This window comes from Neophocaena asiaeorientalis, unplaced genomic scaffold (genome assembly GCF_003031525.2).
Source record: "Neophocaena asiaeorientalis asiaeorientalis breed wild unplaced genomic scaffold, Neophocaena_asiaeorientalis_V1.1 scaffold70, whole genome shotgun sequence".
Lineage (NCBI taxonomy): Eukaryota > Metazoa > Chordata > Mammalia > Artiodactyla > Phocoenidae > Neophocaena > Neophocaena asiaeorientalis.
Genome location: NW_020175410.1, coordinates 1880420 through 1902607, shown reverse-complemented (window position 1 = coordinate 1902607; position 22188 = coordinate 1880420). Strand labels below are relative to the sequence as shown.

Sequence of the window (22188 nt, the reverse complement as noted above, 5' to 3'; positions counted from 1 at the left end):
TCTTGTTTATTTCTGTAATACTTTACAGACATTTTCCTTGAGAATTGAGAAACTAAAGATTGAATAATTCCTTAAGTCTGTGATTAGCAATGACAGAGAGCCAATACCTCTGATTGCAGATAGAGTACTCATCTCCGTCCTTAAAATGCATCTACTTAAATTGTTATGTTTGGAGAAAGTGCTTGTGTTTCCACTTAGAAAGTCTTCTTTAAGAAATCTGGGCCCACCCTTCTGTTCCCACTTCTGTGCTTTTAGCCATTTCCCCTTTTCCCCATTCCGCCTTCTTATACATCCTGTATTCTAGCCATACTCATACTGTGATGGGTTGAATTATGTCCCCTGAAAAGGTAAGATTTGGACACAGAGACAGACATGAACCCAGGAGGAACTTCAGTGAAGAGGGAGGCAGCAATCAGAGTGATACATCTACAACACTAGGAACACCGAAAAATACCAGCAAACCACAAGAAGCTGTAGATCTGATGCTTCCTCACAGCCCTCAGAAGGAACCAATCCTGCCGATACCTTGATCTTAGATTTCTAGCCTCCAGAACTGTGAGACAATGCACTTCAGGTGTTCTAAGTCACAGTGCTTGGTACTTTGTTAGGGCAGTTCTAAGAAAATAATACACATACCATACATGTTACTTGCCATTCCCTACGTTTATAATATTTGTTCATAATTTTGTGTTTTCACAGACATTCTCCTTCTACATAATGTTCCACTTACAACCATATTCATGGCAAAATTTTTTTCTTCTTACAGATTGGGCTCAAGCCTCGTTTCTTCTGTGATGCTTCACTTGACCCTCCTTAGTTCTCAGAGCAGACATCTCTCTCTAAATCCTTAACAATTTGTATTACAATGGCTGTAGACTTGATTGAATCCCTCCAAGGAAAGCAATCACCTTAAGAACAAAAGCTCATGTCTTACTTCTCTTCATATCCCCAACCTCTGCCACCAGGAAGACCTCTGTCAGTCAAAAGTGTATACAGAAAAAAACAGGAGTGGATGCGTTTCTCAAAACAAGAAAAATAACATGTAAAGGGAGTGTTTTAGCCACTTGAACATTTTTTTTAAATGCCAATAAGACAATGCTGTTTTATGTAGAGGTCTTCACTATGATACCCCTTATTTATCCTTCATTATAAGGACTACAAGTGACTATCAGATTTCTGTAAAGAAAAATATCAAAAATCAGGGGAAAATTTTATTTTTACCAAATTTAAAAATGGCTTGGTAAGCACCAGAATAGTTCCATTTTGCTGATCTGTGCTAGAATCAAGGATCTAAAACTGGTCAACACACAAACTGGCAAAGTGCTTCTTTTATTTAATGTATGGACATAAACTTTGTCTTACTAATGTCTTTGAATGGAGGTTGAGGGTGGTGAAGGGATACCTTGGAGTTCTGAGGTAAGGTCCTGAGAGAAGTTTTGTTTTTTTTTACTTCATGGGAGGCTCAAGGCATGTTTTCCTTCTGTGACATAAGAGTTGTGAGAATTTTATCCCCACTGCATTTGACTGCATTACATCAAAGTTGTTAGTTTTTTGTGTCTTTATTTGTTCGCATTTATCTTTATATAACTCCAACTCCCATATATTGAAAAATAGTCTTTGCTTATGTAGTTTGGCAGAGAGTAGGTCATAATAAAAAGATCTGAGATTTCACTAAAAGTTCCTCTGCGGTTTTATGTGTAATATAAAAACAATATTATACATGTGAATCATACTTCATATAGTTCAAAGAATTTAAAGAATTTACACACATTATTTAAGGTGATCTTCCAATAACAATATGAGAAGGCAGAGCAAATATTAATGCCTAATTTCATGTTCAAAATCACTGAGATTCAAACATTACTTAATTGGTTCAGTGTGGCAAATCTAGCTAATAACTGATCTAAGGCTGGAACCCAGACTTCTTTCTTCCAAGTGAGTTGTTTTCTACTGTTTCCTCAATGAAATTAATATGTATTTTGAAATTATTAGGCTCAAAAATAATATCATCATACATTTACATATTCCCTAACTTATAGATATAAAGGTTTTCACAAATTGGTATTTTAACTGTATGTCTTTCCTCTGATACTGGTTAAAATTTACTTATTTTTAGATTGCTAATATGCTCTAAACATATTTTACTAATTCTTGTAATACTGATAATAACAACCTAAAAAACAAGTACCTCTGACAGATACTACAGAGCTAAAAAAAAATTACATAACCCAGTCATTTAAACTGTTTATCATTTTTTACTGCTTTTAAAAGAAATACTCACCTACTGAAATGTAGATAGCATACTATTTCCCATTCAATAGCTTCATATGTCATGCAAATATGTTAAAATATATTTTATTCCAAAAAATAATTAAGTTACTCACGCTGTGCTCTAATTTTTTGAGGATCTGTTAGATCATAAACATTTAAATGAATGACAGATTTAAATTATTTCACATACTGGTCTTACCCTAGGTAACTTAGAAAAATAATTTCTTTGACAACTTTTAAACTTTTTGCTTCATTCATTCATGTTATGTGCATTTATTAAGCACTGACTGCATGAGGCACTTTATACATGCTAAGTATGTAACAGTGAAAAAATAGAAGTAGGTTCATTTCCTTCAAAGTTTACATGCTGGTGTGAAAGACAACAATGCAAGTAAGTATTATAATAGAACATGCAAGGCTTTATGGGAGGACAGAAAGAAAAAAAAAAGTGACCTGGGGGAAGTTAGGAAGGTGGCTGTAAAAGAGAAATGAATTGAATCTTGAAGGATATAACAATCAGAGGTAAAGCATAAATAACTTTCTAGGCAGAGATAACTGTATGTTCAAAAAAATATCAAGTCATTGTGTCATGGTAGATTTAGAGAATTGAAAATTAATTGTTAAACTGGATGGGGTGACAATGGGGGAAGGTGGAAGATGAGATTGGAAACAGGCTGGATCAGGTTTAGACCAGCTCTGCCTGGGATAAGGACTCTATGAGGTTCCTTTCTAACAACAATAAAGGAGTTTAGCTTGTTCAGAGCTGACATTTTGGAAAATGAGTGTTGGATTGAGAGATTAAGAATGGAAACACAGCTACCTTAGAACAACAGCCAGTTTAACAATTGCATGGCTGAATCATTGTTCTTTATGATACTCTAGGGGGTTCCAGGAATCAATGTCTATTGCTAATGGCTAGATCTAAGTTGTTTGTTTCTAGAGTTGGTATATGATCTACAGTGGCTCTGAGTTTGAAAATGCAGGTATGGACATGTAGTTCTATCTTTTAATGAACTATTTATTTTATAATAGATTTATAATTGCAAAAGGGTTGCAAAGATAATATAGGAAGTTGCCACATTACCTCCCCTGCTCCCCCCCAGACTCTCTATTGTTAACATATTACTAAGCTGCATTGAAACAACTAAGGAAGTGACAGTGGTACATTTTTTTTTTTTTTTCTTTTTTGCAGCACGCGGGCCTCTCACTGTTGTGGCCTCTCCCGTTGCGGAGCACAGGCTCTGGATGCGCACGCTCAGCGGCCATGGCTCATGGGCCCAGCTGCTCCGCGGCATGTGGGATCTTCCCGGACCGGGGCACGAACTCGTGTTCCCTGCATCGGCAGGCGGACTCTCAACCACTGCGCCACCAGGGAAGCCCAGTACATTATTTTTAACTAAACTCCACTAAACTCTACACCTTATTTAGATTTCATTAGTTCTGTTTTTCTTCCCCCCTAATATTCTTTTCCTGCTTTAGGATCCATCTAGGATAAAACATTACATTTAGTTTTGTATCTTATAGTCTCCTCTGATCTGTGACAGTTTCTCAGACATTCTCTGTGTTTCATAACCTTTACACTTTCGAGTACTGGTTAGGTATTTTGTAGAATGTCACTCAATTTGGGTTTGACACAGTTCTTTTCTTATGGTTAAACTGGGGTTATGGGTTTTGGTGACAAAGACCACAGGGGTGAAGGTCCATTCCCATGTGTCTTGTCATAGGGTACATACCAACAGCATATTTTTATCACATCTTATCAAAGGGTACCTGCTACCAATACAACCTGATGATGTAAACTTTGACCCGCGATTTATTGTGTTTGCTAAGTTTCTCCACTCTAAAGTTAAACTTCCACTTCCACCCCACCCTTTGTCCCTTTCCATACTCTATTTTTTGTGAAGGAGTTACTAGAGTCCACACTCAGAGGGCAATGGTAAAGGAGGTATTAACCTCCATTTCCTGGATGGGGGCAGTATCTACATATATAATTTGAAATTCTCTTGAAATTCTTTAGGGGATTTCATTTCCCATTTATTTGTTCCTATTTATTTATGTATTTAATCATTTATCTATGTCAATGTGGACTGATTTCAAAGATATTTATTTTATATTTTGAATTATAACTTCACACTACGTTATATATTTTGTTGTTCAAATTGTTCCACATTTTGGCCATTGGGAGCTCTTTCAAATTGGCTCCTGTAACCCTTTGACTTATCCCATTCTTTTATTTTTTGAGCACTTCTATAACTATGTTTTGAATATAAAACTGTAGCATTCAGATATTTTATTTATAAAGTTGGAAGAAAATGAGATGTTAACCTTGACCCTATTATATATTACATAATATTCATGAGTCTAGACACATTTTATTATTTGCGAAGTGGAGAGACTATCATGTTTAAGGCATTATATTAACTAAGATGTATAATAAAAGACTGAAGTAGTAAGCAAAACCATATATTTAATTATTATAATTAATATTAATATATTTAATTATTATAATTAATTATTATAATTAATTATAATGAATAAGCCTCACTTAAAAAGGTGCTACCAAAAGGGGCAATATAGGGATAGGGGATTAAGAGGTATAAACTATAATTGTACAAAATAAACAAGGATATATTGTACAATACTGTTTTGCTGAAATCCTGCTTTCTGCTTCAAGGTTCGTTGGATTCACTGGCAAAATAAGCACTCATCTCACACAACTGAGCAGACTTAATTAATTTTTTAATAGAAGATTATTTAACTTAATTTCAATATACAGGCATTCGAAGGGGATGAATAAAAGAATTAGAGAGACATAACAGAGTATATATCACCAGATTGGTCCGACACCTACATCCAGATTCAAACAGCAGCTGGGAAGTCCCAAGTAACAGAAAGCTGGAGTCCCAGCTGGGAAGGGTCCCGGGCGGTGCATCCACCCCACAGGTGAGACTTCAGTTTGCCACTCGAAGGAGCCCAGGTTTTAGCACCAGGCCGCGTGCTGATAACAATCAACCTACATGCAAGTTTGCAGCTCTGGTTACTGTCATAAATGCCTTGGTCTTAACTCATAAGTCTTGGAATGTTCTTGATCCCCAGGGGCTGGCCAGACCCTCAAGGTGCAAGAAGTCCCAGGACTTACTCTCTATTTTATCTAGTGGTTTACAGTGTGTGCTGGCACCACCCCTTTGGCCTGGGTGTAGCTCAGCAGTTTGGCATGCGGCCAGCTTTAGTGTCATTGTCAGGTCAGAGAGAGGCCTAGTGTGGCCTCTGAAGCCTGAACACGACTACTCTACTAGCTTCCCCAACAAATACAGGGAATATAGCCAATATTTTATAATAACTATAAATGAAGTATAACCTTTAAAAATTGTGAATAACTATTTTGTATGTCTTAACATATAATATTGTACATTGACTACACTTCAATAAAAAAAAATCAATAATTTGGGGAAAAAAAGTTACTCCACTAATTGTAGCTCTTTGGGGATAAGTAATGTTAAATCACCTAAAACTGGATTTAAAAGTGCAAAAAGTATGGTTATAAATTCTCATCTTTAACTACTTTAAATGACAGGCCTGCCACCCTAATTTTCATAGTAATGTCAAAGAAAAGCACTGAGCTTAATTTTTCTTTTCAGTTCACAAATCAATTTTCTCTCCAAAGACATGACCCATTTATTATTTGTTCTAAAATACATTGTTACCTTAGTAGCTACCAAATTATATGCCTTATATAGCTGTATCGATGAAAAGAATCTTACAAAAGATGCAAAGAAAATGAAGAGACCTGACAGCTCTGATTTTAATGTCTAGAAAGACCTATCACAGACTGGCAACCATCACGGATCCTGAAACCATCCAAGTTATCTTCTGGCACACTTACAAATATTAACCAAGAATCCAGGCTGATTGACAATCTCTACCTTTCATGTCCCATACTGGAAATCCTCTCTTCCTCCCCATCTCCGCCCCAAATTAACAGCTGTAATGCGTTCCCAATGCTCATTTACTTATTCAGCATATTTTCTGTGTCTTTGGCAAAGTGATAAGAGGTTATAAAGGGGATTTAGTCTGGCAATAAATAGGTGTGAACCTGCATTTCACTTCAATTTTCACTAATCTGTATCTTTGGATGCATTGATATAATAGGGGAAAGGACACAAGCTAGACCAGGATAAAGATGGGAGTAAGATGTCTGGACTGTTCTAACCAACAATGTTCAATACTGGATGATGGGTGGGCTCCCCTGAGATTCATTTTGTAGCTTTAAAAATAGATGATTTAAATATCGTCGTATCTCCCAGGTTTCTTCTACTTCTGAAATCTCTGATGCTCAGATAGAAAATTTTCCTTTGATCATTCCTCAGATAATTAACTCATTAACGACACTAATTTCCCTGGAGCAACTTCCAACATAGCTACATCCCTTGGAGACTTTCTCCCCCAAAATGTAACTACTGGTGGTTTGAGTTAACCTTATGCAAAGAGTAATATATAAATCAGGAGAGAATAAATATTTTTGAGATTATGATTTTAATCAGTCATATAGTCAGCCTATTTTGTATAGGATAATAGCAATTTGTATTAATGCAGCTATTCCTTAAGAAGGGAGAGTGGACAGTATTCTCCTCCCCAGTCAGGAGCCTGTCCTTCCCTCCATTCACTGGACCAGTCTTGAGGTATATACAGCTGTGTAATAGGTAGTATGTTCCTCTACTTTTAACCTTCTAAAGTTCCAGCACAAGCTGGCTATAGAAGATGTGAGGGGGAAATTATCTATCTCTCTATCTTTCTTTCTTTCCCATGTATATTGCTTAGAGCTGTGTTATACATTGGATCATGTCACTCTAAAGTTCATGTGTTGAAATCCTATTCCCTAATACCTCAGAATGTGACCTTGTTTGGAAATAGGATCATTGCAGATGTGATTAGTTATGATGTGGTCATAAGGGAGTAGGGTGGGCTCCTAATCCAACATGACTAGTGTCCTTATAAAAAAAGAGAAATTTGAACACAGACACAGGGATACCCCCAGGTGAAGATCAGACTCCCATGGGGAGTGAAGACTGGAGAAGCTAGGAGAAAGGACTTGAACAGCTGCTCCCCTAGAGTCTTCAGAGGGACCATGACCCTGCCAGCACTGGTTTCAAACTTCTGGCCTCCAGAACTGTGAGACAATACAATTCTGTTGCTCTAAACCACCCAGGTTGTGGTACTTTGTTACAACAGGCCTAGGAAATTAATATAAGCTGTAACATAGGTGTATGGTGTGGGGAGCAGGGGGTGGATTTCCTTCAATATCCTTTGCAGCAAATGTATTAGTGCCACCACTGGCTTATCCATTTGTATGGCCTATGCTCCTGTTTGGGTCAGAACACATGCCAGTATATCTTTCTATTGATTATGAAGAATCTGATTTCAAATATGGGACTTTGTCACTTAATGGTTGTGTAATTAACCTCATTGACCTACAGGTACCTGATAATGGTAATACTTGATCTAGCATAGCACGGGGGGCAGGGATCAAAAGATACGACATTAGTGAAAAACAATACAGAGGTACATAGAAGAGAGTTTAGTGTACAGGTTAAGATCTTTGTAGCCAGGTTGAATGAGTTCAAATTCTACTCCTCCCTTTACTAGTTTTGTGACTAAACTATGGACTCAGTTATCATTTTGAAATGAGAGTTGTGCTAGTACCTATGCCTTGAAGTTGTCATGAAAAACAAATGAATTAATACATAAAGAGGTCTTAGATGATTGTCCGGCACACAGAAAATATTCAATAATCGTATCTAATAGAAGTATTATACATGCAAACTATTAAGAACCATACAGATGAACATTTGTATTATTATCATTATAATTTATCATTAGTAAACAGCTATTGATGAATGCACTTATACACTGATAACTCTGACTTTCTAGCTCAAGGTGCATTTTAGCAGCAGTACTTTAGACAGCTCGGAAGAGCTAAAGAGGGACAATCACAGATGAGGTCTGATACCAAGGGGATCAGGTCTGCCCAGAGAATGAGAAGAATCTTAGAACTAGAGGCAATTTCTGGTATTCATTAGTCTTGTCATTTCCTTACGTTAAAATACTTTAGAGCCAAACTTTCTGTTGAGCATTGTACTAACTATGCTAATACATAGATAAAAAGCAAAGAATTTCATTAGATTTTACTCAAGCATGCAGAAATGGGAACTGATTTTTTAAAAACTGTTTTTAAAAGTTTGTAATGAAATCTTTGCATATATTTGAATGGAGATACATTGTCTACATGTCACACTCCTTAGTTGACAGTAAATAAAGAACAGCCAGCCACTTTCTCACCGTGAGTTTTGGGGCCTCAAGTAAAAGACTACCATTGGAAAAAACCACTTCCTTCATGTGTGTCTGGCTTCACAGAGGAGAAGGAAACTTTTTAGTGTCTGGCCTTACAGAGGAGAAACAAGCATTTTTTGTAAAACAGCTTCTATTCATTTACTTGGAGGAAACAGAAACAGTTGCGACTAAATGAAATTATATTATCACCTTTATTCAATTTCATAAACTTACCCAGGAAGTGTACAGTTGGAAGACAGATTGTCTCAGCGCTGTGGATAAGTTATAGTCTTCTGAACTGTGGTGTGTTTGGTGTGCAGCCCACATAATATTAACCTCTGCAAAACACACAATTTGAAATGAGCCATGACAATAAGAACAAAGCAATTTTCATTTTCAGTTATGTATGCTGCTCTGTTGAGTGAGGAAGAAAAATCTCGAACATCTCTGAAAAACCTAGCCAATATAATTATAATTAAAATGAGCTGCCTCAAATCATTTTTGGAAGCAGAGATGGTATAAATTACAAAGAAATAAAAAAACTGAAACACAGCCAATCAATATGTATAGTGTATATGATATAATTAAATGCCTTCAGCAAACTGAAATGACTTCCAAACTTTACACTTTCCTAACATATTACAATGTGACAAATCATAAAAGCCAACTGGTAATGTTGTAACAAATACAGTCAATGCCTTGTGATAATTTTTCAGCATGTGATAACATATTTCTAATTAAAGAAGAGTACTCTGATGGGAGAAATTGGTGTATAAATTTTGGAATGAAATATTTCATAATATTCTTCCCTAATGGCTTTTTAAGAAATTTCAAAATCTGTCTATTGGAATAAGAGGCAAAGCAGAATAACATCTGGCCCTAAGATTTAAGGTTTCAGTTTTATTTACAGATATATATTAATAACTAATAGTTACATATAGTTCTTCCCATACCTCACCAAAACAGTATACCATTTCTAAAATTGTCCCAGATAATTGCTGTTTGTCCTCAAAATAAAAAAGAAAATGCAAATTGTTAATCTTCACCGAACATTATGTAAATTGCCCTCGTGCTGTCTTGAGATTCATATATACCTAAAGGAGAGTTTCTTGCCTTTTCTACAGCAAATGTGCCACTATAATAACCACCTAAGTATATGGAATTTAAGAAAACAAGCCCACATTTTTCATTCTGCCCTCATTTTTCATTTCCTACCAGAATTACAGATCAAAATGCCATATATTCTGTTTTAGTAAAAGAAAGTATGCTCTTAGCGAAACTAACTTATATTTTGTCCTTTGCTACAAATACACGAGATAGAATTAACCATATGATGTGATAATTGTATCCCTGCCAGTACAGATTAGAAATTTAAAATTTTTTAGGCTTGGATGCATGGGAACTGAACAGTGAACCTAAAAGTGGAAATATTGAGTTATTGGTCTTTGCAGCTGCCATATATTCATAGTTAAAATACATGGCACATGGCAGAACAATTTGTTAGAATTTTTTAAAATAAAAAGCATGGATAAATGGAGATATAGACATAGATACAGTCATTCTGGGTGGACTTCTTCTTGGCCATTCATTTAGGAAATGAAAGGTCTATGGACAATCTATGTAGGGGCTTACCAAATATAATGTGCAAAAGAGTTTTAGCAAACAAATGAGATATAAGAAAGACTTAGTTCTGTGAGAATGAGATTATGAACAGGATTATGAATACATAGCTCTATCAGAAGTCATTTCTATTAAAGTCATATATTTTCAAGTGGGGCAAGTATTCTCACAAACCATCAGTTTATATCTAACTTAGATCCTGACTGGTTTCACATTTTAATCATTCTAATCGTTCCTAGTAATGACCCTGTATTTCTACCCGAGCAATGAAGGAAATTGTTCTTACACAAATGAGAACTACTTCACCATAATGATCTCTAACTTCCCAAGCATAATCTCTGAAATAACCTAGAACCTAAATCTCTGGTTTACTGACTAGCCTATATAGCTATAAAAATAAGAGAGATACAAAGAATCCCATGGCACTTTAAATCTTCAGATGTTGTGTGGAATATTATTAAGAGGTAATAAATTTGATGAATCTCCTAAATCTTTTAAAACTTTTTACAGATTGAACATCTGAAGTAATCTAAACACCATTTTCTCTTTAGAACATACACATTATTGAACATTTCAGAATCTGTCACATAAAAACTTCATTACAAATAAAAACACTACTTTGTTGGGCCTTTCAGGATTTTTATTTTAAAAAATTCATCATAATGTATCCATGTTATGAGTTCACAAGTGGATGAGCTAATCAGATGGGGTTTAATTAGAGGGTAACAATATGCATTGGAACTACCTCCTTATAATCTCCACAGAAGCTAAATGGTGGAACAAAGAATCCATGAGGGTGGAGGTTAAAGACCTGTCTCTATAGTTGTTTTAAAAGCATTTACTTCCTATCACAAACTGTGTGTAACACAAGCCTTCATTCAATGAAGTACAGCTGTGTAAACAGGGTGCAGTAACTGGATCCCACTGCCTTACCTCTGTCACTTTTCAGAATTGGGAAAAACAAGAAGAAATACAGAGGTTTTTTTCACAGACTATATTCAGTTTACTTGAAGTAAATTATTTTCAAAGGTGGTTATAAAAATACATTTTATAGAAAATTGTCCCCACAGTTTTTTAGTAAATAAAATGAGAAAAAGTTAATAGTACATTTATATATATGTTCATCTTCCCTAATACTTGAATTGATGAGTTGTCTGTTCTAAGGAAGAAAACCAAATGTTAAAGAGAAAAAATTGATATTATCACAATAAACTTCTCTCTGTGAAAAAAATTAATAAAATTATAAGTTGTCAACAATAATAATTTTCTTTTTCTATAAGAAAAAATTATTGATTTTCTAAGCATATGATATGTTATTATGGTTTTTTAATTATATTAGAAATAATAATGCTACTTTCCAGTGCCAAAATATAGATTTCTTTAAATATATTTTATTAATACATTGACCAATCATTCAATTTGTTTGGCCAAAATTTAATGTAATATGTGTGTTTGTATGTATGCTATATTCTTGAGTTTGTTACCTTGTTTCTATTTTTTGTAAATTAAGGTACAACTTACATACAGTGAAATCCATCCCTTTTGATATTTAGTTCTATGAGTTTTTACCAAACAAACACCACTGTGTAATCACTGTCACAATCAAGATAAGATATGGAACAGTGTTGATCACCCCTAAAAGTTCCCTGTTCCACTTTGTGTATGGCAGGCTGACTCTACCATGGCTCCCAGATTCAGATGATGAGATTCTGGACTTTGAACTGATAATGTAATGGGATGAAATGTTTAGGACCTTGGGAGAGGTGAGTGTGTTTTGAATGTGAGAGAAATAAGAATCCATGGGATCCAGAGGATTCCTATAGGAGGCAGCCTCTAAGATGGCACCCAGTGATTCTTGCCTACTGGTGTTCAACCCCCTGTATAAACCCACCCCTTGGGTGTGGGCTGGATTTTATGACTCTCTTCTAGTAAATGTAATTTTGGCAAAGGTTATGGGATGTCACTTCTGATATTAGGTTATAAAAAGACTGTGGCTTATGTCTTAGGTGCTTTCTCTTGTACTCTCATGTACTCTGTCTGATCAAAGTCACCTGCTGTGTTGTGAACTGCCCTTTGGAGAAGCACATATGACAGGGGACTAGGAGAGGCCTCAGGTTAACCAGTTAGCAAGGAACTAAGCTCCTCAACCCAAACTCCACAAGAAACTGAATCCCAACAACAACCATGTAAGTGAGTTTGGAAGCCGATCCACCCCCACTTGAGTCTTCAGATAACACTACAGCCAGCAGACAGCTTAACTGCTTAACTACAGCCTCATGAAAGACCTTGAGCCAGAAGAACTGATCCAAGCTGTGCACTGATTTCTGACCTACAAAAGCCGTGAGAGAAGCCACGGATGTGTTACGAAGCAGTAGAAAATTAATACTGTGGTCAATTCTCCTTGACCTCATTCTCAGTCCCTAGTATCCACTGATTTGGTTTCTTTCCCTTGCATAAGGCATCACAGATTCCTCCATTTTGCTGTGTTTTTCAGTAGTTTGTTCCCTTTTTTGCTGAGTAGTATTGCATTTGTATGGAGGTACCGCAGTTTTTGTTTTGTTTTGTTTTGTTTTGATCCACTTAGTAGTTGAACATTTCAAGTGTTTCCAGTATTGGGCAATTACAAATAAAGCATCTATACATTTTCTAGTATAGTTTTCATGTGAACATAAGTTTCATTTCACTTTGGCACATACTCAGGAGTGAGATTACTGAACTGTATGGGATGTTTACATTAGGTTGTCAAAAACTGTCAAAACGTTTTCCAAACTGACCGTGCCGTTTTGTATTACCACCAGCAGTATATGAGAGTTAAATCTGCTACACATCTCTGACAGCACTTGACATTATTAATTTTATTTTCATTTATTTATATAACATTCTAATAGGTGTGTATTATTATCACATTGAAATTTTAATTTGCTTCTCTGCAATAGCAAATGACAATGATTACCTCTCCATGTGCTTACTTGTCATTTATATGTCTTCTTTGTCTATTCAAAATTAGTGCCCACAATTTAAGTGGGTTGTTTTCTTATTATTGAGTTTTGAGATACCTTTATATATTCTGCACACAAATATTTCCTCCCAGTCTGCGGTTTGACTTTTCTTTTTTTTTTACAGTACCTAATTAAAACCACTGGGTTTTAATTTTGATGAAATCCAATTTATATACTCGAGAGTTATATTAAAAGATATTTTCAGTGTGTATAAGAACAGAGGTTACTTCCAAGAAACTTTTCAGAATGAGGAAAATTTGTAAGCAGAGTAAACTTGTAGTTTAGAAGCTAACAGATTCTATATGTACTATACATCTAAAGTATATCTAAATAAGTCTCTTTTGTCATTTCTTGTCACCTATGAAATGGAGAGAAATAATTCTTTAGGTTAATCTGAGACACACAAACAAGGTCTACAAGGAATTTTTACAGCTATATGATAGCTATTTAATCTTCAGTAGTGGACAGGAAGTCTTGGGGCATCCTGGGGGTGATGATGTTGCCTTCACTCATAATTTGGAAAACCTTCGAGTTATGAAGGAAAAAATGTTCAGGCATAGTTGCAAAATGTTGGTGTTTGCACCAAGAAAGGCATGTTAGTAACACTTGATGGAACATTTAACATATTGTGTGGTAACTATGGAACATGAGAACTGCAAGGAGTTTATGAGGTTACTTAGTTCAAATTCTTTATTTTATAAGTAATAAAAATGAAATTAAAAGGGAGAGGGAAAAAAGTTTCATTAAAGGAGAGAAAGCTTTTTAAAAGTTTGTCTCACTCTCTCTCAACAGTGATTTATTTGACGCATTCATTCCCCTCTTGGAGTTTTATTTCTCCTTCAGAAATGGAGGTGACTGGCACCAACTATTCTGTGAGCCCCAGATGACATGTATTTGGTAATTTCCAATAAGTAAAGGACATTAAGGAGCTCAACACACATTATTAAATGATGGTGCTAAATCTCTTGAATTGGAGCTACTGCTTACTGCCTTTTGCAGGAAATCTAACACTACAAAACACTGAACTAGTCTATTTTTGAATGAAAACAATTGTCACTCTGAACTTGAAAATACCAGTACCAGGTATAAGTGTATCCTTTAAAAATTTGTTCCATCTCTTTCCAACAGATAAGCATGACTGATAAATGATTTCAAAAAAGTAACTGAACTAAGCAATAAAATATTAGTAACAGACTGGAACTGTCAAAGTCAAGTCTAAATGGAAAATTTAATAGCTGGTGAAATAACAAAGAATATACCCTCATTGAACGCACTGATGATGACATCATCAATTGTGTCATCACAATTTCATTCACTTCCTATAGCAACAAATCAAAGTGATGATAAAATTGATGATATTGCTAATTCATTCAGTGAATAGAGATTGATAGTCTTTACTGAGTATTTTTTTCTAATCTATCCTTTGTCCACTTAACACCAAAACATAAATGACTAAATATATCAAATCAATGAGAATAAAATTGATAAACTGGCTGGACCTCCATATTTTTGTTCAACACATTTTGCATATATCCAGATGTTCAGCATCACAGAAACCAGTCATCTGAAGGACTGACCAAATTTTCACTTTTTATCTATACATTTGGCAACATGTAGATATTAAATCATCTCTCTAGAGGAGGTAACAAATGATGGCTCTAAAACTGTCACAAACACTAAACTGTCTCTCTAATCTTTCTAGCAATCACAACTTTAATATTTTTTTTACATTTATGTTCACATGGAAGTCTTTAAAAACTAGCATGCAGAATTTTAAAAGACTAGTTCTCCATTCATATGTTTAAATTCTTTCAAAATTTAAACAAAAAATAAAAGAAGATACAGCTTTTTAGTATGAAGCAAAACAAATCCTTAAGAATGTATATCATCTTTTCAATCAAAACTTCCATTTCTATACAATGCAAAAGCAAGAAAAAATATGATGTTTATTATTGTTATTTGGATGAAATGTTAAAATTAATTGAAGATATAAAAGAATGTTATTTCCACCTACCATACCCACTATCATTAAAAATGAAAAATGTGATTTTAAAATTTCAGAATTTTGACACGTCCATAGTTAGTTCAATTGTATTCTATTTTAAATCCATTTAGGAAAGTCTAAAAATTAAGATTATATTTGAAAAGATTTCATTTAAATTGTGTATTTTTTAAAAAATAAGGATTTATTTAGCACATTTATTGAATCCCTACTATGTATATCTTTGTGGATATTCTGATAGATAAAAGCATGCAATCAATCAAACAAACAAACAAAAAACATCCCTCAAAGAACCTACAACTAAATAGAAGCAAAAGAAAGATATAGAAAGAACTCGCTGATACAGGAAACTTTTACATCCCTTAAGATAAAAATAATTCTGTGTAAATTATACATGTCCTGCATCACTTTGTAGTCATTGTTTCACAACAACTTTGGAAAGATTATTATAACCAAGGCTTCCATGAAATATAAGAAGACATTAGCTTCACTCTGTCTGACAGATTAAGTGACCCCTTCCCTACCTGTCTTTCTATATGTCTATTCTCCACATTTTCTAGAAATGAGATTTTACAATATCTCATACAATTTAAATTTGGATCATTGCCTACTTGCCTAATGGTTAGAAACGCTATGAGTTCCTCCTTGACGTTACTCAAAGATGAGACTGATTAATGATAGTAATAATAATAGCAATGATTGTAAACACACAAAAGTGCTTATCATGTTCTAGGGGATATTTTAAACACATTATATGTATTAATTCATGTATTATCTAGAACTATACTAGAGGTAGATGTTTGTATAGTTTCCATTTTATAAATGAGGAAAGGGATATATGAGATTTAGTAACTTGCATAAGTAATGATTATTTTTCTTATTACATATTAATAATTTTATCATTGGCAGAAACCATATTTTCTAGCCCCACTGCCCCTCAATGGGTTTGTGTGTCTGATTCTCAATGATGCAGTGTGAGTATAAATAATGTGTGTCACCCCGGGAAGGGGTAGAGAAGTGGTGTGATCCTTTGCACTCTCTCTGTTCCCCTCCAACTGCCAGACAGGATATTCAGGGGAGGACGCTGAGGCCTTAGGGTATGCAAAGAAACCAGACAGAAGGATCTTGGCTATCTGGCTACCAGGGTAGAATAGAAAGCTCCCACTGACCGTTATTTAACCAGGATGTGAATGAGAAATAAATCTATTGTGCTGTCACTGGGATTTGTTATCGCTCAATGAACTTATTCCCCACTAGTAATTTTTGCTCTTAATACATATGAATATGATGCAAAACCCCCCAATATCAGTGACCTTATTACAGATCTATGTACTCTATCACTTAGTGTTTCCTATGGACTGACTTCTATGAGGAAATCACTTCATAGCATACTGGGTACCTGTGTTTCTAAAAGCAACCTCCAACTAGCATAGCTCAAAGTAACGTATTTTCTTATCATTAGCCTTCCAAAATGAGTGCTTCAAAGAGATGGCAATAGGGAATCCAGAACATATCGTGCAGATGTTTCCTCTCTCTCTTTCTTCTACTACCTTGAGTCTCCCCTCACTTCATTCTAATGAAAGGCTTGCCTTGCCTTGGGGCAGGTGTGTGTAACAGGGCTGGGAATGTCAAGGAAAGAGAAACGTCGCATATCTTGTTAGTAGCATCTGATACCCCAGTCTCATTTCCATGCTCCTCCAAGAGTCCCCATTGTCTTCTCAACACTATTCCTGCCCTTATACTCCTCTCCTTTCATCACCACCCTGCTCTGGAAAGCCCAAGCCTGACTATTCACTTTCCTCACAATGCAGATGAATCTAAATTTTGCTCATCAAAGACCCACCATTTTATTAGTTATGTATGAACTTATTTCTACCTTTACTGCCTAAATACATATAGAATAGGAAAACTTTCCCTGTTGCCTTGCCAGATCAAGGAGTAAGAACTTTTAGAAAACTTTAGCAGAACTGAGCTTTCCTTGGCAGAGAAGGAGAGAAGCTATAGGACCACACTCTCTTCCACAGGGAGTTAGATTACAATGCCAGGAATAAAGGCTCCTATGATAGGCAATAGGTATTAGGTATAGGAAGGGAAGCAGACAGGCCTTGAGGAGTGATTGAAAGAAAGGAACTCATACTGGGCACTAGGATGAGTCCTGCAAAGTCTCTCACTTCCAATCTCTCGCTACACTTCACCATCTTCAACTAACCTTCCAGGTTAGAGCCCTTGTCCCAGACCAGAAAACACAAAACCAACCATATCTTGAAATTAAAGGTGTACTTCCTTCAGCCTAGGCCAGGCAGGTGGAACAGAAAGTGAGAGGGGGTTCCTCATCCTACTGCAAAGAAAGAGATGCTCTTGGCTTCCCAAGTTGAAAGGCTAAAAGCAGTTCCCACCTGAAATATTACTGAACATGGTAATTACGTCCTATAGAACAGTTTTCTTTCAGTTTTATGATGAACTATATGTCTTTATATAGGCAGATTTGAGAACCTAAGTTCAAAAGGGGTGCATTTCTTTTTGAAAATGTGCACCTCGTTCCTAAGAGCCAGTTTACAACCAAGATTTCTAAATATTGCTCACCCATATGAGGAAATTGCTCATATATATATTTTGAGAATTGAAACAGGGGAAGGATGAAAGCGAATCTATGAAGAGAAAAGAAAATGAGGTACATTTCCAATGGAATTTACACACAGGCGCACGCATATATTTACCGTACATTTGTGTGTATGCATGTTTATGTATTTATATTCAAGGTAGACAGATATAAAATACACAGTTTCATATTACATTCCACATTTAGGTACACAGATACGAAGTACGGTGCTTAAGGCTCCACCGAAAGACAGAGTAGAAAGAAATAGTAGTGCATTTACATATGAAAGTAGAGAGAGTTCTACTTTGCAGTCTACTCCATCTCTCAGAGTAGACTAAGCGTTTTTTTTTTTTTTTTTTTTTTTTTTTCCCAGTATGCGGGCCTCTCACTGTTGTGGCCTCTCCCGTTGTGGAGCACAGGCTCCAGACGCGCAGGCTCAGCGGCCATGGCTCACGGGCCCAGCCGCTCTGCAGCATGTGGGATCTTCCCAGACCGGGGCACGAACCCGTGTCCCCTGCATCAGCAGGCGGACTCTCAACTACTGCGCCACCAGGGAAGCCCCTAGACTAAGCTTTATTGTAGGTTGTCAGTCCATATAATCTCTGCAACACTTCCAACCCATGAGATAAACTGGTTGTCTACCAGCTTAAGAATAAAATGGTAATTTTTGACTTTACTGTCCACTCTACTAGAAGGTTATAGGCTGCCTGAAAAGAATGCTGTGAATAACAGTTTGATGTCATGCACACTCTTCCTTCTCTAAGCTCCATCATTCTCCATTTATATCCCTCTGCTCCTAGCCATTTTGGGTGTTGATACTTGCCAAGACTAAATATTCACCTAGATTTCTCTTCTTTCTCTTCAGATTAATATTACCTCGGCCCTAGGCCATGGGCCAAGTAATTTGCTAGAGAATCCTGATTATATCCTTGGTAATGCGTTGGAAGGAGCTCTTCCTCACTCAATAGAAAAAGTGTTATTGAACTAAAGTATTAAGTGGCTTGAATACTGACATTTTCAGAAATACAATAGACTAGTGAAGAGAGATTTTTGGTTAAGGGAGATTCCCATACCTTTCAACCATGTGGAAAATAAGCTGTGTTTATAGGAAAACTATCCCTCTCTGCAAAAGTTGGCAGAATTAAATACAAATTCTTTGAAATAAAACTTATCAGTATTACATTTTAAAACAATTATGAATTTGACAATTTTTATGTCTCATGAAGGTCACTTACCCATTTAATAAAACCAAATTTTATTTGGTTTTATTAAATACCAAATAAATACCACATACCAGTGTATGTGGGTCCTGGTTAGCAACAGCACAGTAATATCATGGTTTAGGTTTTGGGGGCTGTTAGTGATTTTATCACGAGATTTCCAATATATTCAGATTCTAAGGAATCCACATGCTTTACACAGAATAAAAGCAAGAAACCTTCCAGAGGATTTAATGACATATATTTGGCATTCCTAATGACCTAACTAGCACAATCTGGGGGCAGAAATCGTGGGAGAAGGACTGTCTTTATGTCAATAGAGTTAGCTAGGATTGGCAAGCACTCCTTCTGTGCAGCATGCTCGCCTGTGGTGAGACCCAGTGAACTTCTGCTGTATTATGTTTGGAATAATGATTTCTATAATTTGTCTCCACAAGTCACAGAATCCAAGAACAAATTAACCTCCAAAGTTTGAAAGGAGAGCAACGTAAGGAAGTGAACAGGAAAGCAAAACAACCAGGAATTGTCAGGAAAAGACAGGAAAGCAGGAAAAAATGGCACTAAAACCACTAGTTAGAAGGTGGCTGCAATCTGTCTTTATTCTTCCTCTATTAAGCCTCCTGAGTGGATACAGATTACCCCTGTCAACAGCAACAAAGCCTACCAGGATCTCTTTGCCAATAATAAGGGCTTTCTATTGGTCTTACCATTTGCCTTTGTGTTATGAAACTAATTTTTACTGCTTCATAGCAAATGAGTTAGAAGCTTGGAAGATTACTGAATTTGCAAGAAATGCAATGGTGTCCAATGAAGGTGCCAGAGTGAATCAGCACTGGATGTCCCAACTGGAACAGGTCAGTCTATCCTTTGTGAATGGTTTCATTCTGACATAGATTGGCATTGTCCCTGACCTTTGAGGAACCAATCTGCATCTGATAGATTTCGTTCTACACATTTGTTCCTCACTCTCTTATTATCATTTGCTGACACATCATAGAACTGAACGTTATTTGTTACTGTGATGAGTTACTTTGCCCTTTCCTCTGTTCCCTGCAAAGTAAATGTATGTCTGAAATCTGAATATATGTCTGGTTTAAAAGGGAGGCCATCAATGACTACCGAGTCTCACTACTATTTGAGGAAGAGGTCTTGGAATATTCTTTGGCCACTGAGAGATGGAAGGGGTTGTGCAGGACCATATCCCCCATTATTCTAATAGACAAAACTTCATATTCTACCTCCAAAGTCCCCAACCATAACTCCATTGCTACATGACCTTCAAATCCAAATGCTATTTGTTAAATGAATTCATTGTTTTCTGCCCATGCTCCTTTCTGTTTCTGATCTTGTAATATGACTATTGTACCTTTGATCAGTCCTTTTCCCTCCCTCGGGCCCCCACCAAGACTTCCCGACTGACTGCCATCAATCCACCAAATCACTTGATTTTTTCCTTTCCTATCTCATACCTGCTGTCCTGGATTAAGGCCTCATTGCCTTGGTACAACCAGAAAATATTCACTGTGTGATATCTATGTGTAAGATACTCTGCCCTTATATCACTCACAATCTAGTGCAGGTCAGAAAACTGACATCACAGGCCAAACTCCAGCCCACAAACTGCTTTGTACAGCCAACAAGCTAAGAATGGTTTTTACATTTTCAAATGACAAATAAAATCGGAAGAGTAACAGTTTGTGACACATGAATAGTACATGAAAAAATATGTATCTTCCTCTTTTTTTTTCTCATGTACCCTCCATTCTCTGGGCATCTTGAACACCCTCAACACTTTCCTGGTCCCATCTTTGTGTGACCTGTCAAAATATCCTTCATCTTTCAAGAATAACTGCATGTGTCATTTTCTTCAAGAAATCATATTCAGCCCTCCCAGGTACAATTATTGTATAATCCTTATTACTCCTTGGCCTCTAATGTCACAAATAACTCTGCTATTTTGCACCCTCCCCTATTTTATGAGCTTCTTAATTCGAGGGATTAATTTGTCCATCGTTGTACTTTCCACAGCACCTACTATGATCTTTGTATAGTAGATCACTAATGTATTTTCTTTTCTATGCTTACCAAATAAAACTGTTTCATTTGAATAATCAATAACCAAATAAATAACTATTGATTTTATTTGCTAAACACATGTATTTTCATTAGCAAAATCAATGCTTTTAAAATTTTTCTTTTTCCTTCCCACTGATTCCATCTCCCTAATTTCAGTCATATCTAAACATTCCATTGTGTAAAACATGAACACTTGGCTTCCCCTTTCCTTAATTTGTTTTTATCTCAAACATCTTAAAAGAGCAGATTATTTACTTACTTACCACGCATTCATTCTTAAGCTCATTGTTAATATCACTTAGTTCTCTCCAAAATCATTCTTGGCCTCTTTTCTTGCCAAAACTAAAGACCTCATTTTAGACGTTGTCCTATTTGAACTTTCTGAAACATATGACAATTGCTTCTGTTTGAAACTCTTTTCTTCTGGCTTTAGTAACACCCCTTGCTCCCAGTTTTCCTCTTCATTCATCCAGGTGCAATTCCCTGACTTCCTTCCTGATTCTCACCCACCTTAAAGGGACCAACTCTTGTTTTCCTTTACCCCTCACTCTTACTGTTTTTCATGGTGTGCTACCACCAATGACTTCAAGAATCACTGATCCAAAAATTGATGGCTCCCAAATACTTCAGTCTACAGGTTTCCATGGACTCTGGGTCTGAATTCCTTTTAAGAATTCTATACATATTGTGCCCTGAGTCTATCTCATGATCTTACTTTCTGTCCCCTGTCGTCCTTCTTTCTTAACGGCATTACTACCACCTTGGTCACCCAGGCAAGGGAGATGACAGCCAGGGAAGGTCTCAAAGCAGAACTAGATCTCAGTGCTTTTTTGTATCCTTCTGACCTCTCTTTTGATATTTATGCAATGCTTAGCACATGATCAGGACAAAACCCAGTATCACTAAATGAATAAATTTTTTAAATGACTCCACATTAGTGTGTGATATTGTCTTCTAATACACGGTAGCAAACAGGCCTAAAAGTTGGTTTTATTACTAATAGGAACAACCATATGTATAAAAAATATAAAGAGAAAAGTGGAATGGCAAAGGTAACACAGAAAAACATTATTA

The 22188-nt window shown here is 36.0% G+C and overlaps 1 protein-coding gene across 1 annotated transcript in view; it reads right to left on the bottom strand.

The window, feature by feature from the left end:
• The window catches only part of AGMO (alkylglycerol monooxygenase), a 385566-nt gene that overhangs the window by 218047 nt on the left and 145331 nt on the right, over positions 1-22188 (bottom strand). Inside the window, exon 6 of the mRNA XM_024767092.1 lies at positions 8833-8936. Within this exon, the coding sequence (XP_024622860.1) occupies positions 8833-8936 (104 nt within the window). The remainder of the gene's footprint in view (positions 1-8832; positions 8937-22188) is intronic.